The following is a 23,185-nucleotide window of genomic DNA, read 5'->3' on the forward strand; positions in this document are numbered from 1 at the left end:
TCGTTGCCTTGCGTCTTTATTCTCGTGTTGCACAGAAGGCAACGATAGGACAATTAGTCTCAATGGATTTTGCGCCTGCAATTGGTGCCTTGCAGTTGGGGCTGAGGCTGAGCGTTCATGTCAGCCATCGTGCATTTGCCATATACGGCATACCGCGAACTAGTCAACGGAGCTGCGAGACTTATTTAGAGTATCGAATGGCTGTTGCCAATTGGTCAGTAATTGCAAACGGCCTCTCCTAGACTTTCATCTTATCATCGTGCCGCACCTTCTTATTCTTCAATTGTTGCTTTAACCTCTCAATCCCACCTCAGCATCCAGCGCAAGACAACAAGCCCCAGTCCTATCTCCCTCTGTTGCGCGCACTCATACAAAACAAGAAGAGTTCCTCAACCTTGAACGGAAACACAGCTACCCGCATCGTTGACTATTGGGCCCCACCATGATGGCTCTACACGAGCATGAGCCGCTGTTGAACGAGAAGTATGTGGACATCGAACAACGACCTACAGCATCACAAAGTCCGGCTAAAAGAGAGCCGATGCCCAGGAAGTTTGCGCTCTTATGTGCATCCGCTTTAGGTCTATACTTCTTCTGCACCGCAGTGTATGAGTTCCATGGCGCCTTCAGGTCATACACACGTACAAAAACAAATACGACTGTACAGTCACCAATCGTCGAAACGCCGACCGCTGCGCTGAATTACTCCTGCATACCAGGACAACCTTGTTGGCCATCCGAGGGTCAATGGACTGCCTTCAACCAGAGCATTGACGGCAACCTCAGGTTGACCGTCCCGTGGGCTTCAACATGCTACTCGGACCCGTCAAGCAAGCAATGTCAGCAAGTCAGGAAGGGATACATGGATGGTATCTCCCGGACCGCACAGTACGGTTCAATGGAGTTCCTTGACTGGGAGACTTGCGGCCAGTCCCACTGTTACCTAGACTCTATGCATCCCTCATCACCCACATACGGCACATGTGGACTCGGCAGACTGTCAACATATCATGTCGAAGCGCACACAGCCAACGACATCAGCAAGACTTTGGACTTCGTTCGCCAGCACGGCATCCGCGTCTCGATCAAGAACACAGGCCACGACTACTTCGGACGATCGAGCTCAGCGAACTCCCTCGGCATCTGGACACACCACATGAAGGATGCAAAGTACCACAAGAACTTCCAGCCTCAAGGATGTAAGACACAATATGAGAACATTGGAGAAGTAGGTGCCGGTACCCAGGCACAAGAAGCATGGGAGTTCTTCGAGCCCCTGGATATGCTCGTCACCGTCGGTGCCGTTGGCTCTGTGGGTATCGCAGGTGGGTTCGGACAGGGAGGTGGCCATGGCCCGCTTGCTCCTTCTTACGGCCTGATGGTCGACCAAGCAGTCGAGTTTGACGTTGTTACCGCAGATGGCCAGAAGCGAATCATCAACGAATGTACCGACCCAGACCTGTTTTGGGCCATGCGAGGAGGCGGAGGCGGCAATTACGCCGTCCTGACCTCATACAAGTTCCAGCTACATGCAGCCGTGCCGCTGAACGTACACTTCTTCCGGGCCCACTGGCCCGCGTCCGCCGACATCACAGAGTCAAAGGTTCTCCGTGACATCGTCAGCGCCTTGGCGTCCAACCAGACACTCTTCTCCAAGAAAGGCATTGCAGGCTACAACTTCATCTTACCAGATCACATGGTATCCCTGCACATCATGCCCTCAACCGACACCTCAGCCATCAAGACCGTCACTAAGCAGTACCACGACTTCCTCGCCTCCTACCCCGACATCAAGATCTCTAACAACTCCTACCACACCTTCTCCAAGTTCTCCGACTGGCACGCCTTCACCGAGCAACCCTGCATCGCCCGCAACGGCCCCGTCGGCCTCGGCCTCTCCGAATCCGGCCGCTTCATCCCTAAATCGCTCTTCTCCACGCCCAGCGACATCGACAACCTCACCTCCGCCGTCCTAACCGCCATGCAACTCTCTGCCTCCAACCGCGGCTCCGGCAGCGCACAGCTCTACTCCACCGGCCCCGCAAACCACCCCGACGGGCACGCCACCAGCGCGCATCCTCTGTGGAGAGATAGCCTGTGGCACGTCATCATGGGCGGTGGGTGGACTGCGTCTAACACGTCTGCGCAGCGCACGCAGATGCAAAATACTATTAGCGCATCTATACAGCCATTTAAGGCGCTTACGCCGGGCGGTGGATGCTATGTTAATGAGGGGGATTGGATGGAGGAGAACTGGCAGCAGACGTTCTTTGGGAGTAACTACGACCGTCTGCTTAAGGTCAAGAAGCAGTACGATCCGAGTGCGCTTTTCCAGTGCTGGAAGTGCGTCGGTTGGACAGGGTACCAAGACCCCATGTATTCGTGTTACGGACAAAGCGGGTGGGAGCCACAGGCGAGCATTCCACTCGGTCCTGTCGGTTGAGGACTGCTGAGCATCTGGCTGGGATTAGGTGTATACCTGGTTGGGATTGGATTTGCGTGTGCCTGGAGCCGTTGGCGTTTGGCGAACGTAGATTTTGGAGTTCGGTGTGTATTGTATATTTGAGCGAAGCAAGCGGTCCAAGAGTGCACATATAGTCCTGTATCTGTCTAGATTACAGAGTACATAAAAGTAAAAAGTACAGCTACTAGTCCTCAGTCTTCGGCTAAGCCAGATAAAATGCCAGTGTGTCAGCATGCTTCGAACCTTATTAGGGAGCCTACGATCACGTTTTCAAGGGTAAAGACATTGGAGCACGTAGAAGCAGTCAGGATGCCATTACTGCCGTTCCTACGAGCTAATTAAACTCATTGTCCACAGTTGCCATTGCTAGTTACCTTATTCGACTGACTCCATGCCTGGACTCTGACTCAGGACGGAGAGCACGCAGCCTCCCGGGTACAGAAAAATTTCCACGACAGTTCGCTGTGGTGAGAGACGCAATGCAACAATCACAAGGGCTTGCTGGGGATGCTTGAGTCAGTCCAGTGTCGTAGTTATTGTCATATTCAATGAATTGGCCGTTAAGACGGGTGATGATAGTGGAAGATTGGGAGCTCAAGCCGGTTGATGACGTTTGGACAAAGAGAGGGCCGGCTCAGGAACGGCAAGTGCAGGCGAGCAAGCTCTCCTCCGAGCAGCATCACCGACTTTTGCGACATCGACACCACAAGCCATTCGCGCAACGCCATTGTATAATGATGTCACAAGAAAACGACAACACAGAGGCTTCGACGAGGCGAAGACCGCAACAGCCTCTATCACGCAGTATATTCAACGTGCCGACGCCCATCAAACAGCTGTTCGACAGATTCCCACTGCTCACATACCCCATAAACGATCTTCCGCAACGCGCGCCGCAGCATCGCAACGCACCTGTCTTACATATTTTCACTACGAATGAAGGTGCGCTGAGAGGCGCGCCATCGTACAATCCCGCATGCTTGAAGTGGCAGGTACGAGCACATGGGCAATCTACGCTGCTTGGTCCTAGCTCACGTTCTTCTAGGCATATCTCAAGTTCTCAAACATCGAATTCCGAGTGGCAGCTTCGAGTAATCATGCTTCGCCAAGTGGAGCTCTCCCGTTCCTCCTTCCCACGCAGCCGGACACTCTCAAGCCTGTACAACCAGTACCGTCTGGCAAGCTACAACGATGGACCATGAACAACAGTGAGACAGCGAGCGAAGAATCGGGAGATCTCCGCTACGAAGCATACTCGTCACTTCTCGACCACCGCATACGAAGAGCATGGGTAAGTCGACACATCGGCCGCCTTGAAGAAGCCAAAGCTAAAGACTCCTAGCTCTACAGCATCTACCTCTCACACAACTTCACTTCTATCGCCGAGCCGCTCTACATCCTCCCTACATCTAGCAATCCCTTCGTCCGCCTTACAATAGCGCGAGAGCTACGTCTTGCTGCCGAAAAGGAGCTACTCAAATTCTCGGCAATCGTCAGCGCGGAGACAGTATACAACCAAGCAGAAGAGGCGTTTACCGCGCTTGATTCGCTCCTTGGAGACAATGAATGGTTCTTTGGTGCAGAAAACCCTGGCCTGTTCGATGCCAGCGTCTTTGCGTACACCCACCTGCTACTGGACGATGGGCTTGGCAAAGGCTGGCTAGACGCACGACTGCGCGATGCACTAATAACGCGGCAGCACCTGGTTGCGCACCGGAACAAGATCTTGGGACAGTACTTCCCTGACATTTCGTAATTGCTGGCATATCAGAAGAAGTTGGCTGGTTCCAACCTGTAAACCACCTGTACAACATTGGAGCTTGAGGAGTGGAAGAATGCGCATCACCAGCATCGTGAGCGAGCTAGGAGCGTACGAGCACATGCATAAACGCGATGCAGACAGGGCACGACTTCAGTCCCATTTCACACGTGACGCGAACTTGGGATCAAATTTTGTCGCGTGGTCACGTTTTCTAGCGCGTACCAAACATGCGCGTCTGAGTCACGCTCCGCATGCCTGCTTGACATGTTTCCTAATCGGGAAGAAGCGATGTACAGAGGGCGCATGCAGTAAATACATAGACCGCTCAGGATCGCCTCAGAATACAAGGCATCGACCTTTCGCATTATAGCCCTCATCGAAGCCACTTCTGAGCCAGTCAATTGGTGCGGCCTCCTTCACCGACATCAATATCAAGATTGTCGATCCAACATAGTCTCGACCACCAACGCTCGCACTTGGAACAAGGTTTGGAAATCTGCAGAAGTAATTCAAGATGACCCAGCCATCCGTCAACACAACATTCGACACATCAATTGTGGACCTCAACCCCAACGTCTCCTTCTCGACCACCGAATCCGACCCTTCAGACGCTGGCATGTCTACAGCGACCCAGAAGGTTCAACCCTCGGCACCAAGCCCACTGGCGCAAGATATCAACCAGACCACCCCTCAATCATCTCAACTTGTCCCACCAAAGACGTCCACACCGGTGCAGCACATCGGAACCCAAGATGCATACGATCAATGGGCCTCAGTCTACGACTCGGACGGAAACATGCTCCAATCTATCGACGACGACGAACTCAACACCCTCCTTCCCTCCCTCCTAAACCAGATCGCCACAACCTCTGGCCCCAGCATCTCCGTCCTTGACCTCGGCTGCGGAACAGGCCGCAACACCGCGCGCCTTCTATCTCACTCCTGGCCAGCGGACACGATCGTAGCAGTCACAGGTCTCGACTTCAGCGCCGGTATGCTTGCACTCGCACGCACGAAACTCTCCGCCCTCACAGAATCCAATAAGGCCGTGAGCTTAAGACTTGAGCAATGCGACCCTTTCCCCACATCCAACGATTTCACTCCATCTACCATTGCCCTCCCACCCCAAAACCTCGTCACCTCAACCCTAGTCCTCGAGCACATCCCATTGCCAACCTACTTCAGCACACTCACATCCCTCCTTGCGCCCGGCGGAGTCGCGCTAGTAACAAACATGCACTCGGAGATGGGTTCGCGGTCGCAAGCCGGATTCGTGAACGCGCAGGGCGTCAAGGTCAGGGGCGAGAGCTTCGTGTACAGTTTGGCTGAGGCGGTTCAAGCGGCGCAAGATGCGGGACTGCAGTTGGTGGAGGCTAAGGAGAGGAGTATGGAGGAGGAGGATGTAAGGAGTGGGGTGGTGGGGAAAAGGGGTAGGAAGTGGATTGGGTGCAAGGTGTGGTTTGGTATTGTGCTGCGGAAGGCGTGAGATGGAGGGGTTGGTTGGTCACGTAGTGAAAGTTATTTGAGTGGTTCATGAAAGGAATGGCAGTTGTTCACGCATTAGTGCTTGTCGGGCTGAGTATGGTCTTGAGAATTTGTCGATTGGTGATGTGTACAAAGAAGCTGTCGTAAACGCTAAAACACAAAACATTCGCTGAGCGAATGCCTCCCCAACACCATGCTTGATATACACACTATCGGTCCTGAAGTCCGTAAGATAGCATCTGCTGTGCTTGTTCGTCTTCTCTCCATTCAATGCGTCCTGTTAGCTGTCCTGCAAGGTCCTCCGCCCGGCCTGCAAGTCTGGTCTCTCGATGTCCAGCATGGCTCTTATCACTGTTCGCTGTTCGCCGTTCGCCGAGACAGTCGCTGGTCCAACTACAAGTCTCGCAACCTGCAAGGCGAGCGTGCCATACAGGCAGTCCAAAACTCGCGAAAACCGGACTCCAATTCGAATGTGTAGGTCCCTGGTGGGAGCACCTTCGGAAGTGTCCATTCTGTGGGGACGGCAGGCAGGGTTTCGTTCGGCTTTCGCCTAGTTCAGTGTCAATGATGAGCATAAAATCTCAAGATGAGATTGATTATGCTCTCACGACTCTCCCAGGACACCCGCCAATCCTCTCAGCACATCGCCAACGCCGATGCCGTCCGCGCCAGCTCGTTCCTTGACCTCGCGGTCACGTTCTTCCAACCTCTTTGCTGCTGTGCCGAGTACGCGATCTGCGACCCGTTCGGCTGTGTTACGGTACTGCTCGATCTTATGTACACCATCTGCGAAGATGTCGATGTTGGGTTCGAGCGATTGGCTGAGTTTGCTGAGATGTGAATGTAGTGCGGAGGGAGTCGTAAACGTAAATGTAGAGGCGGTGGAAGGTGGCTGCTCTTCGGTCTGCGGTGGTGGAAGTTGTAATTTCGAGAGTATCAGAGCTTGCGCTGGGTCGAGAAGCGATGTGTCAATGTCCGCCAGTGTGACTGCCGGTGTGTCGTTCGATGAATCTGCTGGTGGAGGCATGGATGGTGCTAATTTGTCTAAGCTTTCCCAGGCGGCTTTCTCCTCTTCGAGTCTGTTCGAACGTTAGTGCTATTGCTTAACATCAGAAGTTACGGATCCATACCTTTTAACTTCCTCTTCCAATTCCTGCAGTGTGATCTTGTTCTTCTCGTTCGTTGGATTCGGCTTCTTGACAACCGGCGGTGCAGCTGTCTCCTCTCTGCTGAACCAATCTGATAGCTCTGGTCGGTTCGCAAAGTCGTCTATAAGCTCCTGTTGTATCGCTCGTGCAGCCATTATGGCATTGGCGTTCTTAACATCGCCTGATGGCTTTTCCCGCAGCGCCTGTGACCCGCACCATGTGAGGAGCTGTTTCATTCGCCTTGGCTCGGGCAAGCTTTGCTCAATGTACTTGTAGTAGTCTGCGACCTCGATTGCTGAGTGTGGTAAAGCTGCGCATCAATTAGCTTCGTCCGCATGCCACGGAATGATCTTTGGTTGAACAGTTTACTCACCATTCGACATGCCGCTGTCGATCAGCGAGCTTGCCCTTCTGCCACGCAGGCCTGTGCTGCTCCGCCTGTGCCCATCCTTATTGCCTTTGCGCATCTCCTTGTTCCGTGTAATGACCGGTGTGTCCGCGAAAGGAAGCATAATGCGCTTCGCGTTGGGATCGCGCTCCTTCACAGCATTGATATCTTGCTGATTCGGTGTTTGTGCGCCTGCAAACGCATGTGCTGGTTGCTCTTCCGGTGTTGGAGTGACCTGCTTCTGTTTCTTTTTCTGCGGTTCTGCGGGTGGCTTCCTGCCCGTGCGCTTGGGTAGAAGAGGTTCTACAGATTTTTGCCGAATTTCCAAGTTATTTCTGTCGCCAGATATACGCGCCGAGCGTCTTCGACTCTGTGTGTCTGAAGACTCCGGATCAACGGTCGCGATTGATTTCTTGCGTCGTGCTGGCGCTTTTACGGGTGCTGGTTCCGGCGATGAGCGCAGGATCTCCCTCCGTCGCGTCGGCTTTGCAACCTTGTCCTCAGGTATGCTTTCTTGTAAAGGCACAGCTTGCGCCTTTGTGGTCTTGCGCGTTGTGCGCCGCGAGAACTGGAAGCCATCGTCGTTCTCGTCGTACGCGACCTTGGTAGTCTTCTTCGTTGTTGTGGTGGTGGCCTTCTTGCTGGTGCCGTTCAATTCGGCCTTCACCCTCTTTGGCGCGGGCGCATCGTCATCGTCGAAGGCTTGCTTCGCGCTTCGTCGTCGCGTGCTGGGTCGATTTGTGGCCATGGGTAGCGATGTGAGCGGGGAGCGCGCGAAGATGGTGGACATTGAGTCCGGTGTGATGGAGGTGATCTTGGTGTTGTAGTAGCGTGGTAGCGTCAAAGCGCGTGCATGAGCGCAAGAAGCCGGGCACGGTCGAACGCAAGTAGAGGCGCGTCAAAAAGTATGTTCCAGGTATTCGTAGTTGCGGTCGTAAAGATTGGCGGTAATGCGAATAGCCTCGAGCCGTGGTGAAGTGTGCGGTCAACGTGCGGGAGCAGGGTTGAGGGTGTGAGGATCGTCACTTCGTTCCCCTCTGGACATTGCCAAGATGTAAACAAACTTTAGCGCCGGCACGTGACGAACTCCACATCGACAACTCACAAGGCAAGAACGAGCTCGGCAATTACAGGTAAAGGTGTGTATTGTGTATGTTGAAATGCCTCTTTATTCAGGCTTGATGATGAAGCCGCCATAAAACGCCGCGGACAAAGCAGCCTCCGACAGCCACCGTTCCATATGCAATCATCCACTCGTGTATCCTATCCAGACACGCTGCTTGCATCTGTTGAACATGCAGCTACAACAATGCTATTCTCTACGACATGCCAGCTCCGGGCATGGGTCCCGTGACGCCCTCAGGTGCCAAGCTGCCCTCGATACGACGCTTCGCGTCCTGCTTCTCCTCTTGTGTTGGGTTGCTCTTGCGCATGTCAGGAATATGTGGCGGCCTCTCAGGGCTGTGACCAATAGACATGCCGACACGGACCTGTTCATCGTTAGCACATCAAACGTGTGAGTGGACGAACAAAACTTACGAGAGTCTCCAGTGCAGATCGCGAATTGTCGACAAGGTCGTCGTCGTATCGCATCTGCCCAGGCTCAAAGAGCAACAGCAATGTACTCCCACCAAACTTGAAGTAGCCCAACTCCTCAGCACGCTTGACGTGGTCGCCCTTGTTACGTGTGATAACCGTGCTACCAACCATCATAGCACCAATACAGATGACCATGACACGTCCGTGGCTGACGGAATCGATAGGGCAGATTACGCGCACGTTCTCGCCGTATACGTCAAGAGCTGAGCGGATAGCCATTGGGTTGACAGTGTAGTACTCTCCTTCGATAGTCTTAGGTTCATCCAGCACTCCGTCGACCGGGATGTGGAAGCGGTGGTAGTCCTGTGGTGCAAGTCGGAAGATACCAAGGGAGCCACCGTGGTAGCGTGCGGCGTCCTGAGGATAGGCATCGCCCAGAAGGCGTTCAACCGTGAACTCCCGACCCTTCACCCAGATGGACTGTGCCTGATCGAGTGTGTTGAAGACGACAGTACGGCAGTCGGCCGGCGAGACAATGACTCTCGAGTCATCTGGTGCTGAGCAGGGACGTGCTCCGGGCTTCAGAGCTCGGTAGAAGAACTCGTTGAAGTTTTTGAATTGCGAGATTGGAAGAAGCACTTCAGACATGTCAAGCTGATGGAAAGCAATGAATGGCTCGATCTCCTTCGCAGAGGCTGGATCATCGTACTTCTTGCCCTGCTTGAAGCTAAGAGACTTGAGCAGTTTGCGAATTCGCTTCTTCTCCATATTGTTGGCTTTTAGACCCTTGTAGAGCATACGAATACCCAAGCGAACATAAACGCTCATACGTTCCTCGTTGATTTGACCGGTAAGACGATCTTGTACGAGAATGTTGGCAGAGTTGGCACCCAGCTTGTAGCCACCGTACGAGATCTTGGTGATGACTTTGGAATACCACTTGCGCTGAGCTTGACTTGATGTAACGAAGCCCGACATGACGATGTTGTTGACTTGCTTCCAGTCCTGGCTAGCACATGTCGCGATATGAGTTATGATGTTGGCGTCAGACCTCTTGTTCAGCTTCGGCTGATGGCAAATAGGACATTCACGAATCTCAATGACGTGCTCTTCGCCAGTCTCATCGGTAAGATCGTCGGCGAGGAAATCGCCCTCCTCGCCGTCTGCGCCCAACTGATTGGTCTCAAGCACGGGGATCGATGTCCTCGAGGCGTTCTTGTTGATTGGGGTCAGTTGTCCGGATGCCAATGATGGTGTTTCCGTGCCCGGAGTAAACAAGCTTGCGTTTCCGCTCTTCTGAGCCTCCTTCTGCTCGATCTTCTGCAATTGATCTTCCAGACAGATGACAGCCTCATCGAAGGTGAGCAGCTCATCGCCGTTGTGATCGGCCATAAATCGACTGAAGAAGCTGTCGATAGTCGAGGCATGCAGAGTGGAACCAAGTGTATCGAGCATGGTTGTCAACTCGATCTTGTCGATCAGACCACTTTCGTCGGCGTCGTACTGCTTAAGCATGGCTCTCCAGAATTGTTGTCGCAGAGCTCTGTACGGAAGGTACTTGGCGCGGATGTAAAGCGTTGGGCTGTGCTTCGCCTCCCATCGCTCCTTATTCTTCATCTCAAGTGGCAAAATGTAGGTCTTCAGGTCTTGGTCGTCCACAGTGGATGGGTCAACGTTGATAGCAGGCACAGGTGCAAGGTTTCCATTGCTGTCCACGGCGGGTGCACTTGTCGGTGGAAGTGGCAATGACCCGTTTGACTCTCTAGCCGAGAGTGAGCCAGCAGAGTGCTCCTTCTTCAGGGATGGCCTGCCTAGGCGAGAGAGACTATGCGAGGATGACGAGCGGGAGACAGGGAGACGAAAACGAGACCTTCGACCAGTGTCAGGGAGACCCGGTGAATCTGACGGTTCAGGCAGCTTGTAAAGACCAGTGTCGGGATCAGCTTCAGGTGCGACAGAGACAGCCTTCTCGAGAGGGAAGTTGACCATGCCGACATAGTCGTTTCCAGAGAACTTGTCCTTGTCGACAACTGTGAAGTTCACAGAGTAGTTGACTTCATGACGTAGGACCTGGAAAACGAGCTTCTCCTCATAAACCGGGTTCAGGTCGTGTCTGACGGTCTTCGTGCGATATGTCTTCTTACCCAAGGACGTCACAACAAATGGATCCATGTCGAACGATGTCCGTGTGACATTCTTCTCGGGAGGTAGATCTGTGATGTTCTGCACTTCCAGGAATAGGACGCCTGCAACTTCCGACTTATCTGAGTATTCGTAGCCACTGATCTGCTTGGCCTTCCTCTTGAGTCGTGCCATTCTAAGCTTCTTGCGGCGCTTCTCCCTCTTCGCTGCCTTCTTCGATTCGTCGTTTGCTTCGTTGGAGCTCTCGCTCTCATCGTCGTCGTCGAGGTCGGTACCTGCGCTGTCGGCGCGCAGCAGGCCATTCTCATCAGACTCATCCGGGCTAGGTGTCTGGCCGGCAATGGCGAAGAACTTCTGCATAATCTGTTCAGGGACAGCTGTAGGGTTGCTCGTGTCGATGAGGGTGAATTGGATCTGGATCTCGCCAGAGACGTGCGACTTCTTCTTCCCTGTGCGGCGCGATTCGAGTGGAAACCACTGCGGTTCGGCGACAGGGTGGCCATGCTGGAAGACATCCTCGAGTATGACGTCAAAGTCGCCCATGTAGTCCTTGCCAAAGCGGTCCTTGTCCCAGCAGGTAGCCTCGAGCAGGAGACTCTGCTCGCCCAAGATGGGCATCTCGAGCGTTGTGTTCCATTCGGGGTTCAGGGTCTTATTGATGGTCGGGGTGGCTTCTTTTGCATCGCCGAGGGAGACGACGAGGTACTGCACAGCTGTCAGCTCCAGTACTGCAGGAACATGGCAATTCCACGTGTCTGCGTGATTTTCTGGCGCAAAGGGTACTCACAGGGTCGGAGGTGCCACTCCTGTCCTTTGCAGCTAGATTCCTGCCCTGCGTCTGTCAGTGGATGCTCGTTCTCCTCCGCGGGTACCACGGCGCGCACCTTGATTACGTTTGCCCGCAGCACGAGGCCTGGCTTGACATCGCTCATGTTTCTCTTCGGGCTGCCTTGGCGGCTGGTGGGTATGCTGTTGACGGAGGTGGTGCTGTTGTTCTGCTTGAGCCGTTGGGGCAACAAGAGTTTCGATGTGAATGCGGGTCGAGGCATCTTGGGCTTGGTTGACGTCGCCGCCGCTGGCTAACGCGTCCGCGCTTCCGTGGATCCTATTGTGCAGCGCCGTCTCTGCCGTACACGAGCAATGCCACAACAAACAAGCCTCGGTCGAGCCTGCTTGTTGACGTAGCTGTGGATATGGGCAATGCGCAATTGCCCTGGCACCCCACGCTGCAACCTTGGAATTCACGCCCTCCCCCCTGGATGGTTGCTCTTGCAAGTTGTGTATCAACCAATGGGGCCAAGATGCTCAAGGGAGCTTGTCACGCGCCGCGGATTGGCGAGCGTGCAGCGGTGGCTTGTGAAGATGCAAGAAGGCGATACGTGTGCGTTCTGGGAATGTCGAACTTCACTTCTCAAAGGGGGAAGACAGATGGTAAATGGGAACAGGACAACGGGTACGGGGCCAGGCCCAGCTCGGTATATGTGCACGCGCAGCTGAGTGACGGAGGCCCGCAGTTTATCAGACGGCGCATCTGCCACCGCTGGCGGGAGGTGCGGCTGGCTCAAGCTTCACGGTTGAGGGATGCCTTTTGCTTTGGCGATGCAGCAGAAGCCTATGATCGACGGCACAGCGCGCAGGCCATGTCCAAGTACGAAAGCAGCCACCACTTGCTGCCGTCGCACTGTGCGTGCGTATATTTAGTAGGCCTGCCTGGCTGCCTGAGAGTATGGCGCCGCACGGCATTCATCTCCACATGAAACTGTCGCTGCATGCACTCATCCCTCTCAGCAGGCAACACCGAGCATAAGCAACAAGAACTCTAATCTGTGTCTTTGTAACACCTCCACTTGACATTGAGAGACGAAACCGTCAGCTTCCGTACCACCAGTTCAACCGCACCGTCACTGCGGTATTGAGCCCAACGTAAATGCCTCACCTTAGCACGAACTCGTGGAGTGCCTTTATCCACCATACAGAGCACTCTTTTATGTCTTTACCAGCCGCGGCTCAGGCGTCAGAAAACGGATGTCTTGGTGCTTCGAGGGGTAACTGGCGTGGTTATCTAGGAGGCCTAGAGCTCCGCACGAGGTAATCTGGAGCTTCTAGCCTGATGTATCCTACTGTACTTCTTTCTGTACTGATGTTAGACGAGCACCTTCCTCGTTCAGTCGAGAGTAGTCGTAGGATTCACTTGGTATACTACATGGTTGCACATAATCAAATCTGTCCTTTATGGGTAACCGGCCATCGAATGGCTCCAGTATGACAATCTGCAACACAGTAAGCCGGCGATCATTGAGACTGGTGCAACGTCACTCGTTATCTAAAACCCCAGCACCATGCCTTCGCAGTCCCCAGCTTCCGGCTCACTTCCGCACGCCAGATCTGCCAGACCTGCCAACCCAGGTCCCCGCTCTCGGGGACATTTCTGACCCCACACCCCGTGCAAACCACAGGGCGTCCACGATTTCTGCTGACGAGCCTACTGTACGAGCAACGTCATAGGCTAGTTGGCACCAAGCTTTCAACAGTCCGGACGAGGCGCGGGCCCGTAGCTAACTCAGCCGGATTTGCAATTGCAGATGCAACTGTCGCAAGTCGTCCAGCTTAGAGGTCGTCACTCCATAGCCACTCGTCCAGCAACTGTGCATCGTGGAGCACATCGCGAATACGTGAATAGCTTGTTTGTGTACACATGAATTCTAACAGCCGTGATGCCTATATGTCGGAGAATGGAGGTCGTAAAAGGATAACGTGTCTGTTGGTCAAAGTTGAAATTGGGTGTGCTTTTCCGAATCTCACGCCAACCATCGATGTCCTTCGAGAAGTTATACATTCCAACACAGCATGATCAGTCTTTCAAATTTACAATATGTGATAGATCGACATTCAAAGATTGCCGGAGCTATCTTTCGCCCTCTCCTTTGCACCTCGGCGTGCTTTCAAAAAAGGTAACTGTCCGCTCACCGGTAGCTCCTTCAGATGGAACCATCTGTAGCGGTCAGTGATCCTTTGGGAAATACTGGCGCAGCAATACAATTCCGAAGATGCAATTAGATTTGGAGTGCTATTAGAGTGTATATGTGTGATTGACAGCGCTTCACATGCCGCCAAGTTCGTAATGTTTTGATACCGCATCGTCCGCAATTGACAGGAATCGCGCAAAAGCTTACAAGTAGTCGTACAAAGTAAGAGTGAGTAAATTCCAGGAAACCTCGCGCATCACCCTATTCGAAGTGATTGTTGTGTAATGGGTCTGGTGCAGAGTATCCTCGTCGAAATAGGAAGCTCTGCAATCTATCTTCCATTCTCGCAAGCTGTCTATTGTCAGCGACCATCCCATGAGAAAGAAGGTCAACCTACAAAACCTGGTCTCACCGCACCGTCTCTGATCCAGAAGCCATAACTACCCATCATGTTCGCCATCATGATGTCGGTGGACAGTCGGTCGCCAACGACCGCAATCTGATCTGGCCTTGTGACGCCGGACTCTGGATGAGCTTTAAAATAGGCCATGACTTCGTCCTTGCAGCCAGGCTTCTTCGTTGAGTGCTGGAGGACCTTGACGCCGGTATTGGCTTCCAGGATCGCTCCCTGTTTGAAGCCTGGATCTGAATTGGTGCCTGCTGTGTTGGAGACAATAAGGAGTTTCGAGCCAGGGTACGCTTGGCGCAGGCGTTGGAAGTGGTCCTGTGGGGGATGTAAGGTTAGGTCTTCAAGAAAACGAGGATATAAAGTATCTGCGTGAGGTGCATTAAGAAGAAGCGGCGTGAGAACAAGTCGCGTGAATGACTTAAATATACGGAAGCTTTAGTTCAATTGTGTTGACGAAAGTGTGAATGAGGGATGAAAGTTGACATTGAGGACTGTGGAAGATTTAAGCCTACCTTATAAGGCTGATATACTTCATCAGTATGTGGTATAGCAAAGCAGTTATCCTTGTCAAGGACTACCGCCTGAATGTCAACTTCTTTCTCTCCATCTTTGCCATTCTTCTTAGGAAACGCCTTCGATAGTGGGATTGGCAGGTGGTTGAACGTTGACACCGTATGCTGTGGAAGACATAGTGTCGGATCCCTCAGCAGCCGAAAGACGTTCAACGTCCCGGAGATGTTCATTGAGACGGCCAAGAGAACTGTTAGTGATGAGAGGTGTTACTGTTTGAACTCGAAACCGCTTACTAAGGCAAACGCGCTAGTGAATTGGCCAAGCGCTAGGTAGAGCTCCGCGAGTGCAACTTTCGTGGAGGCATCGATCTTCGACGAGCCTGCACCCCACATATACGTCCACTTCTTCATAGTGTTCGGTAAACACGTACCGGACAGTCTTGCGACTCGAAAATCTGCGCTCATCGAAACTCGCCGCGACCGCCGACGCGCCTGCCGAACTTTGCACGAGATTCGTCCAACGCTTTCCTTTCGATCTTACCACGCGCACGACTCGCAAAACCACACGAATCACTCTCAGGGATCACGAATTGAACTGCCAAAATGACGAGCACAATCGGTATCCCAATCAAACTTCTCAATGAAGCTGCTGTATGTGAAGTAATGCTGGTAGTGGATCTGCGCTGACAGTGTTCAGGGCCACATCGTCACACTCGAGATCACTTCTGGCGAGGTATACCGCGGCAAGCTTATTGAAGGTGCGCTTTTACAATACTCTGGCTGTCGAAAAATATACACTAATAGCTGACAGCTGAGGACAACATGAACGTGCAGCTCAAGGACATTACCGTGACCGCACGCGACGGCCGTGTATCGCATCTCGAGCAGGTGTACATCAGAGGCAGCCACGTACGATACTTCATCGTTCCAGATATGCTGAGGTAAAGAAGTCGATCTGTCTACTCTCTAATAAAGCGCTGATCATTTTATAGGAACGCACCTATGTTCCGATCAAGAGGCACACGAGGCCGTGGTGTCGGTCTTGCACGTGGTCGCGCTACAGTCATCAGGGCGAGGGCCAGCGGAGGACGAGGTGGACGGCCTTGAGGGGATTGAGTTGTTGAGCATGAAGACATGAGCAAAAGCCAGAAAGGACATACCCCACGCGAAGAGCGTGCGCAAGGAGGAGCAGGACAGGTATGAGGTCTGTTCTGCCTGATCAGGAAAATGCGCTGAACAAACAAGTAGCAAGTCCTTCGAAAAGGTTGGACCAGTTGAGGAATGAGATATTGGCTATGTTACGACCGAAGTTGCGAGCATCGTGCAACGGCTACGAGACGCTATTGTGAGACTAACACCAGACATCTGCATTCGGCTGGAACCACGATCGACTGTGTTCTACAAGACGGCCATGCTCACACATGCTAGTGGGGTGATTAAGTACCCCCACAATTGCACCTCCGAAACTCCGCAACTTTGCGACCATACATCCACAACGCGCCATGGACATCAAGAACCCACGGCGCATACTTGCAGTGGGTGCGCCAGGCTCTGGAGTGCTCAGCATCCTGAAAGGTAACTCTTACCGATGTGCTAGGGAATCTAACTGCTAACTGCTCTTCCAGAGCTTACAGGATCTGCGCCAGAACTCACCACCTTCGAAGGGAAAGAGACCACCGTAGGCCTTTCGCACGAATGGCGCCTCGAAACGAAATACTACACCGCTACCTTACCGATATGGCTCGACGAGATCACAGACGTCCCCGAATGGCGCACCGAATTCACAAAACCTGAAGCTCGTGAAGTAGTAACCGTGCTTGGAGGCTGGATATACTGCTTCAAGAAGCCGATTGAAACGAAAGATCTCGAAGTAATAAAAGACACAATGCAAGCGATATCCGACGTGATCGAGCGCGCATGCGGCTACGCGGGCGATACCGTATGTCTTGCGGTCGCAATGCCGCAGTCCACCACACCCTATCTTGAACGATCAAGTGACGAATGGGAGGAGCTATGCATGGAGTACGGCTTTGAATATATCAATTCGGAGGCGAAAGGCAAGAACGACTTCGGTGAGGCGGTTGGCGTACAAAGGGTCAGAGAAGCGCTCGAGGCTGGTGAATGGGACAGCAGCGCTGACCTAGACTTGGGTGAAGATGTTGAGGGCTTCGAGGGTAGCTTTGCGGCTGAAGAGGCTGAGATGAACATGGAGCTATTCGGCATGAAAGATGCACTGCACGGCGACGATGGGGAAGGTGAGCTGGGTGACAAAGATGTGGAGGAGTTAGAGATCATGATGAGGAAGATGGTTGCCATTAAAGGTGTGTCAAGTCTTCATGCAGATTGACGAATACAGTGACGCTAACTGGTACAGAAATGGGTGAAGGCATGGAGGAGGCTGAGCGAAAACGCTTTGCCGCGAAAGCAGTCAATGACCTGATGAAGGAGCTGTGAAGAATCATCAGTCACATCCATGCGATGCTAACATCACCTGATGGTGCTTGATGAAACACTCACGTCTACTCATCTCGAGTCCTGCTGGCCAACAAGAGGCTTCACCAAGGAGAACGACTAGGCTCAGAGTCTGAGTGCAGCATGCACCAATCGGCCGGATGACCATTATGAAGACCTCTAGGGAGAGCTTAAATAGGCTTCAGAAATCCACCATGATGAGCGAAGCCGGTGCGACAACTCCAAGGCTCGCTGAAAGTTGAGCTGTGCAAGAGTAACAACCAGCTTTAGCTTTTATCCGCACTTCCGCTGTATTCTAAAACCGCCATCAGAAGCTTCAGGGACCTTTTATTGCACAATACAATGATCAAAAGTTCAGTCCATTAACTGCATTCGAAATGCAAATGCAAAAAGCGATGAAGGGCAAGTGCGATGCCCGAAAGAGTCTAGGCTATGCGGGACAATCCTCAGCCCCTGCACCTCTCCCAGTCCACTGGCAATCGTTCCTGCACCCCACACTCACGACACGAACCATATTGTATGGATGGAGCAGAGAAAGGCCAGGGATTCACTTTCAGTGCGTCTCTTGATCGTGTTTTTGACCTACACAATGGCTGATTCGAAGATAGTGTGACCGATGCCGTCACAAAAAACTGAAGGTTTGTACCTCTCGTAATGCGACTGATGATGCAGACCGTGCTAACATCGTACAGTGCTCGAAAGAGCATCCAACTTGTAGAATCTGTGCTAAGAGTGGAGCAAGATGTCATTACAGCGGGAAGATAATCAGATCGCCGTTGACGAGAGCGTAAGTTTTACTTTCAAGTTGTTCAGGCCGTTCGCTGATGAGATGCTAGCTACCTCACAAGCGTTGAGAAGAGACTACAAGGACTCGAGGCTCTTGTTTCCCAACTTCTTCCTGGAGTCAATATCGATGATGTGCTCAGCTCACCAGACCTGGCGCAAGCCTTGTCGCTGGCGGCAAGGCCCTCTACGCCCGATGTCTTGCGCCCTGCAGTGATATCGAGTCCGCCAAGCGATTCGAGTCCGGCTGTTGCTAACGACCCAGTCCTACCGGAAGCGGTGCCCAGCGATGCAGATGGGTTTAATTGGCAAGAAGAGGGCGCCAATGTTGATAGCCTTACTGATGGCATGGCCGCGCTCTCTGTTGAGCCCACTGGTGTTGGCTATCTAGGTAAACCGCCTTTCGTTCTTGCTAATCGCGGTGCTTATAAACTTGCAGGCTCCACTTCCGGTGTCGTTTTCCTACGATGTCTCCTTGACTGGGCTGGCTTCTTGCATCAGTCCCATGCGCAACCTCAAGAACGCCGGACTGAGCGCTCGATGCTCCTCACTAGTGTATTTGCATCTGCTCAAATCTCTCATGTTGCCTTGACGAATCAGATTGCATCCACCCTGATAGACGCATACTTCCAGGAGTATCATTGCGTCTATCCCTTTGTGCACGAAGCAACCTTTCGAGCTCAGTACCACGAGATCGTGCCACGCCCACCGAAAAGATCTTGGGACATGCTGTACCACGCAATCTTAGCATTGGGTGCATGGAGCCTCAATAAAGATCAAGTGGGTCTAGAGGACTATCTGTATCGCCGTGCGCTCACTCTGGGGCAACATGAGTCGGTGTTTGAGACGGTCAATCTGACGTCGATCCAAGCCTTGATCTTGTTGAGTAACTTGAGTCAAAAGAGAAACGCCCCAAACACCGGATGGAACCTTCTTGGGCTCTCAGTTCGCAATGCTCTGAGTGTAGCACTGCATAGGGAACTACCACACTGGAACATCAGCCCCATGGAACGTGAGATCCGTCGTCGAGTCTGGTGGGGCTTGTACATCTTCGATAGTGGTGCCTCGACGACATTTGGAAGAGCGATAATGCTCCCAGACCGGGACTCCATGAACGTGCATGCCGTTCTAAACGTCAGCGATGAAGTATGTTCACAGACCACCAGTTCTGATATCCAATACTGACAACCTCTAGGCGCTCACACCCCGAACGACCGAGCTACCTATCGAATCGACGGAGCCGACGCTTTACTCCGCCTTGAAAGCACAAAGCGATCTGCACATGCACACGAATCATATTTCGAACCGGCTCCTCGCGGATCCTGGGCTATCCGCAGAGGCAGCTCTCTCTATCAGCGCTTCGATGGATGCATGGTCACAGAATCTGCCTACCTACTTTCAGCTCGATCATCAGTCCGCTTGCCAGCACCGATGGTATACGTTCGCGAGATCCCGGCTATGGTGGAGATTTTGGAACCTCAAAATCATCGTTTTCCGCCACATTCTACTTCGTCACGCCATCTCCGAGAGAGGTCAAATTCCTGATCCTGTGGCGCAAGCAAAGCAAGAGGAGTGTACACAACTATGTATCGAGGCCGCGAACGCTACGGTATCATCCATACATCAATATGCCGCACAAGGCCTAACCAGGCTAGAAGGCTGGTATGCCACGTAAGTGATAGAATTTGCAATTTGACGACTACTCTTTTAACGCCTATCTACAGGTACTTCCTCTTCCACGCAGCGCTAGTGATGAGCTTGTGCATTATCAGTTTTCCGCAATCCGTTGAATTGTCAGTCTGGCACCAAGCGATCCGCTTGGCGAGAAGCACTTTTCGAGACCACCTTGTCGAGGACTCCCTTTCGGCCCGTTGCGTCGCTATCCTTGATCAAGTCGTTACAATCGACGACATAGACGCTGGTATCTTTCAAGACGCCCCCCATCTGGATCGCGATGCCTTGAGCAACTTCCCCTGGTCTATCGAGTCGAACGAACTCTTCGATTCTTTTGACTGGGATCTGACTTCCAACGGCTTCTGAACCCAAAGCGATGTTGTCAAGCGTTTGGGCTCAGACCAAGCCATGGCATATCAATTGTGGATGGTGACATCGGGCTTAATCAGAAGCGACCGTATCATCACGCCGTTCGGTATGTCGTTCGTCTCTGCTCGTTGGACGGCTGCCTCGTATGAAGACTCGATACCTGCAGCAAGATGACGTGCCGCCAATCGATCTCTTACTATATCGGGAGGAACGTCGACGAACCATCTGAAGTCGGTTAGCTCGAATCTGCTTCCTACGCGGCCCAGTGCACAACACCAACCTTTCGTCACAGATGTCCGTGATCTCATTCCACGGTTTCTGGTTTAGAAGCGTGTAATTGCCTTCAACAATAACGACCCGGTTTCGCGAGGAGATGGCGACGTCATCCTCGACTGGATCTTGGACTGCATGGTCGAAACTGGGTGCGTATACGGACTGTTCTGGTTCTTCGCCTGTTGTGACAGGCATTGACTTCAAAGTTCTGATGAGGCTTAAGAAAGCGTCTGCATCGAACGTGAACGGAGCACCGCGCCTCTGAAAGGCTTTTTCAGGATCCTCAAACGTCGAGAGGACCTTCTTGGTGTAATGAAAGCCATCCTGCAATACCGATCAGCGTTTGAGTGTTCGTTCGTGCATATGGATGTGGACTCACCATGGGCACGGTTGCAACATCGTTGATGCCTCGACTAGCGAGTTCTTGCAGCAACGCATACGACACAGTCGACTTTCCAGAACCGGGAACACCCGCAAGAGCAACGAGCATGCGCTGACGAGGGTCGGAAGCTTGGCGTTCGAGAAGCTTTTCGATACGATTAACTAGATCGAGAGTAGGCACGGTAAGGCTACCCGTAACCAAGTCCTTTGCCATTTTGGAAACTGGAAATAAGAGTGAGGAGGCAGTCATTCGATTGCGAGAAATGGGGATCGAGATGTCAGTGAAAGATTAATTCAACATGGGTACAAAATTCTGTCCGAACAGCAAGAGGCCGACCTGTGGGGTTCGGATGACAGAAGTCCGACCACAACTTTCGTCAACGCCTCATCTTTCTCCATGCACTAACGCGAAGATGGGGCAAAGGCCAACCGACCTTGCGGGGAAAGCAAGGCAACTGCTGAAAGTGATGCATACGACAGAAACTTTGTCGTCTGATTGATTCGGGCCACTGTACTCTGACTACTCTGACTCGCGACTTCACGCATGATATCGTGGTATGCCTAAACACCATCCAGGCGTATTTAAGGATGTGGTTCCCCACGTTGGAAGCCACAGCAGTTTTTTGCTCCACAGTCAGTCAGCGAAGAATACCTCTTACGCAACATGTCGAATGAACTACACCTCGAAGGCGCCGGCCATAGGCATCTTCAAAGAAAAGGGAGTGTACAAGGGGCTGCGCGCAAGCCCTTACCTGCTTGAATTGTAAATTGTGAGCGCCTCTCTTCAGCACTACAATGCATGGCATGCTAATTAGATGCCAAGTTTGCATATCTTGCTGGCTTTCTTTTTGGCTACGACCAAGGCGTGGTGAGCGGAGTGTTGACGATGGAAAGTTTCGCTGCTACATTCCCCAGAGTCGCGCTTGATAGCGGCTTCAAAGGCTGGTTGCATGGCGTGTCCCTTTTGCTCTACAGATATCCCCAGCTCTCGTCCTTGGAATTGGAATGCTCTTCTTCCCTGAGAGCCCGCGGTTCTACTGCATGCAAGACGATGATGCGGCTGGCGTCGCAGCTCTAACACGTGTCCGTCAGACCAACCCTGATGATGACCTACTTCAGAAGGAGTATCTTTCGATCAAGACTGAAGTAATTTTCGAGCAGTCCTACAATCGCGAGAAGTTCCCTGGCGATTCAGGTGTTGCTCTGCCTTGCCGGCTACACCACACTCTTCTCCACATGGCCCTCGTTCAAGCGCACAGCTATTGGCTGCTGTGTCATGTTCTTCCAGCAACTCATTGGCTGCAATGGTGAGTTAGCAAGTTCCAGGTACACTGTATAACATAGCAGAAGCTAACGCATCGACCTCCAGCGATCATCTACTACGCTCCTACCATCTTTGGCAGTTGGGGCTCCTTGGCAAGACGGGAGGTCTACTAGCAACTGGTGTGTATGGCATCGTCAATACACTATCTACACTTCCCGCACTGTTCCTCATCGACAAAGTCGGACGTAAGCCGCTCCTGCTCTGTGGCGCTGCAGGAACTTTCATTTCGCTGGTCATTGTTGGTGGAGTCATTGGCGAATACGGTGACACGCTCCGAGATCATTCTGCAGCAGGCTGGACGGGCATCGCTTTTGTCTACATCTAAGACGTCAACTTCTCGTACTCATAGGCACCTATCGGCCGGGTCTTGCCGTCAGAGATTTACAATCCCGGTAACAGATCGAAAGCCATGTCGCTCACCACCTCATCCACTTGGATGTGCAACTTCATCATTGGTCTTGTCACACCTGACATAATCGAGTCAATCGGCTACGGCACGTACCTGTTCTTCGCGGCCTTCGCGCTGATCGCGTTTGCTTTTACTTGGTTCATCATTCCGCGGACAAAGGGGAAGTAGCTTGAAAGATAGACGCTGCGTTTGGTGATACTACAGCGCACGAAGAGAAGATCAGACTGTATCCTATCGCGGCAAGTCTAGGACTTGAGGAGGCGGAAGCGGCTGCTGATGACGAGAACCTGGAGAAGCCAGTGCAGTTGGAGACTACAAAGGTGTGAATGTCTCGCAGTCCTTCAGCAACTGGTATTGGTCGCGTTTCGGAGGGAAAGATCTTTAATCTGAAAGTCACTTCGTAATTGCCCAGACATTGTTGCTGCCCAGGTTCCTTCTCGTCGTTCTCACCTTAGAGTCGCTAAACTTTCAGCTGTCCCCATATACATCGCCCTCAGCCCTAGACTCTCTGATTGTGGACCTGGCGATCTTTGCTACTGCTGTCAATCGCAACGTCGTTATGCAGCCTGCTGCAGGGCGTTTGTCGTTCGTGGCTGGAAAATGTGCTGTCTGACCATACCCCGCTCGTTCCTCGAATCGCACATTGCCCCCGCTGTGACCAAGCAGACGTGGCGCAAGCTGCCCA

The 23,185-nt window shown here is 52.6% G+C and overlaps 13 protein-coding genes across 13 annotated transcripts; 9 read left to right on the top strand and 4 right to left on the bottom strand.

Moving 5' to 3' along the window:
- Positions 1-541: 541 nt before the first annotated feature.
- On the top strand, positions 542-2,443 carry BU25DRAFT_329861 (FAD-binding domain-containing protein; the record flags this gene model as incomplete). The annotated part of the gene is made up of 1 exon (XM_033702332.1): positions 542-2,443. The coding sequence occupies one exon, from the start codon at positions 542-544 to the stop codon at positions 2,441-2,443; it is 1,902 nt and encodes a 633-aa protein (XP_033567160.1).
- Positions 2,444-3,201: 758 nt separating this feature from the next.
- Positions 3,202-4,220, top strand: BU25DRAFT_427750 (uncharacterized protein; the record flags this gene model as incomplete). Its single annotated transcript, XM_033708469.1, has 3 exons — positions 3,202-3,456; positions 3,510-3,755; positions 3,807-4,220. 3 exons carry the CDS (start codon positions 3,202-3,204, stop codon positions 4,218-4,220), a joined length of 915 nt encoding a protein of 304 aa, XP_033567161.1.
- Positions 4,221-4,571: 351 nt separating this feature from the next.
- BU25DRAFT_86882 (S-adenosyl-L-methionine-dependent methyltransferase) lies at positions 4,572-5,808 on the top strand. Its single transcript, XM_033712190.1, has one exon. The coding sequence runs from the start codon at positions 4,741-4,743 to the stop codon at positions 5,710-5,712; it is 972 nt and encodes a 323-aa protein (XP_033567162.1). The 5' UTR covers positions 4,572-4,740; the 3' UTR covers positions 5,713-5,808.
- Positions 5,809-5,815: 7 nt separating this feature from the next.
- BU25DRAFT_436635 (kinetochore protein-like protein Mis13) lies at positions 5,816-8,254 on the bottom strand. The gene is made up of 3 exons (XM_033708957.1): positions 7,233-8,254; positions 6,842-7,169; positions 5,816-6,790 (listed from the first exon to the last, which is right to left on the bottom strand). The coding sequence occupies exons 1-3, from the start codon at positions 8,035-8,037 to the stop codon at positions 6,316-6,318; spliced, it is 1,608 nt and encodes a 535-aa protein (XP_033567163.1). The 5' UTR covers positions 8,038-8,254; the 3' UTR covers positions 5,816-6,315.
- A 122-nt stretch (positions 8,255-8,376) lies between these two features.
- Positions 8,377-12,056, bottom strand: BU25DRAFT_406248 (uncharacterized protein). Its single transcript, XM_033705223.1, has 4 exons — positions 11,813-12,056; positions 11,716-11,760; positions 8,787-11,633; positions 8,377-8,737 (listed from the first exon to the last, which is right to left on the bottom strand). The coding sequence occupies exons 1-4, from the start codon at positions 11,975-11,977 to the stop codon at positions 8,567-8,569; spliced, it is 3,228 nt and encodes a 1,075-aa protein (XP_033567164.1). The 5' UTR covers positions 11,978-12,056; the 3' UTR covers positions 8,377-8,566.
- Positions 12,057-12,665: 609 nt separating this feature from the next.
- BU25DRAFT_406249 (uncharacterized protein) lies at positions 12,666-13,682 on the top strand. The gene has a single exon (XM_033705224.1). The coding sequence runs from the start codon at positions 13,161-13,163 to the stop codon at positions 13,431-13,433; it is 273 nt and encodes a 90-aa protein (XP_033567165.1). The 5' UTR covers positions 12,666-13,160; the 3' UTR covers positions 13,434-13,682.
- Positions 13,683-14,011: 329 nt separating this feature from the next.
- On the bottom strand, positions 14,012-15,158 carry BU25DRAFT_406250 (HAD-superfamily phosphatase). Its single transcript, XM_033705225.1, has 4 exons — positions 15,110-15,158; positions 14,816-15,055; positions 14,292-14,618; positions 14,012-14,245 (listed from the first exon to the last, which is right to left on the bottom strand). The coding sequence occupies exons 2-4, from the start codon at positions 15,044-15,046 to the stop codon at positions 14,156-14,158; spliced, it is 648 nt and encodes a 215-aa protein (XP_033567166.1). The 5' UTR covers positions 15,047-15,055; positions 15,110-15,158; the 3' UTR covers positions 14,012-14,155.
- A 19-nt stretch (positions 15,159-15,177) lies between these two features.
- On the top strand, positions 15,178-16,317 carry BU25DRAFT_406251 (Sm-like ribonucleoprotein). The gene is made up of 4 exons (XM_033705226.1): positions 15,178-15,466; positions 15,513-15,573; positions 15,627-15,756; positions 15,808-16,317. The coding sequence occupies exons 1-4, from the start codon at positions 15,419-15,421 to the stop codon at positions 15,920-15,922; spliced, it is 354 nt and encodes a 117-aa protein (XP_033567167.1). The 5' UTR covers positions 15,178-15,418; the 3' UTR covers positions 15,923-16,317.
- On the top strand, positions 16,276-17,653 carry BU25DRAFT_406254 (uncharacterized protein). The gene is made up of 3 exons (XM_033705227.1): positions 16,276-16,390; positions 16,441-17,136; positions 17,190-17,653. The coding sequence occupies exons 1-3, from the start codon at positions 16,318-16,320 to the stop codon at positions 17,267-17,269; spliced, it is 849 nt and encodes a 282-aa protein (XP_033567168.1). The 5' UTR covers positions 16,276-16,317; the 3' UTR covers positions 17,270-17,653.
- A 138-nt stretch (positions 17,654-17,791) lies between these two features.
- On the top strand, positions 17,792-20,110 carry BU25DRAFT_382972 (uncharacterized protein; the record flags this gene model as incomplete). The annotated part of the gene is made up of 7 exons (XM_033704262.1): positions 17,792-17,843; positions 17,896-17,925; positions 17,980-18,074; positions 18,124-18,461; positions 18,510-19,216; positions 19,266-19,741; positions 19,795-20,110. The coding sequence occupies exons 1-7, from the start codon at positions 17,811-17,813 to the stop codon at positions 20,108-20,110; spliced, it is 1,995 nt and encodes a 664-aa protein (XP_033567169.1). The 5' UTR covers positions 17,792-17,810.
- On the bottom strand, positions 19,767-21,101 carry BU25DRAFT_406255 (phosphoribulokinase/uridine kinase). The gene is made up of 3 exons (XM_033705228.1): positions 20,766-21,101; positions 20,394-20,710; positions 19,767-20,338 (listed from the first exon to the last, which is right to left on the bottom strand). The coding sequence occupies exons 1-3, from the start codon at positions 20,979-20,981 to the stop codon at positions 20,161-20,163; spliced, it is 711 nt and encodes a 236-aa protein (XP_033567170.1). The 5' UTR covers positions 20,982-21,101; the 3' UTR covers positions 19,767-20,160.
- Positions 21,102-21,772: 671 nt separating this feature from the next.
- Positions 21,773-22,416, top strand: BU25DRAFT_454132 (uncharacterized protein; the record flags this gene model as incomplete). Its single annotated transcript, XM_033709851.1, has 2 exons — positions 21,773-22,074; positions 22,137-22,416. 2 exons carry the CDS (start codon positions 21,773-21,775, stop codon positions 22,414-22,416), a joined length of 582 nt encoding a protein of 193 aa, XP_033567171.1.
- BU25DRAFT_406258 (uncharacterized protein) lies at positions 22,224-22,873 on the top strand. Its single transcript, XM_033705229.1, has one exon. The coding sequence runs from the start codon at positions 22,501-22,503 to the stop codon at positions 22,666-22,668; it is 168 nt and encodes a 55-aa protein (XP_033567172.1). The 5' UTR covers positions 22,224-22,500; the 3' UTR covers positions 22,669-22,873.
- The last annotated feature ends 312 nt before the right edge of the window (positions 22,874-23,185 follow it).

This window comes from Macroventuria anomochaeta (assembly GCF_010093625.1).
Source record: "Macroventuria anomochaeta strain CBS 525.71 unplaced genomic scaffold BU25scaffold_2, whole genome shotgun sequence".
In the NCBI taxonomy this organism is placed as follows: domain Eukaryota; kingdom Fungi; phylum Ascomycota; class Dothideomycetes; order Pleosporales; family Didymellaceae; genus Macroventuria; species Macroventuria anomochaeta.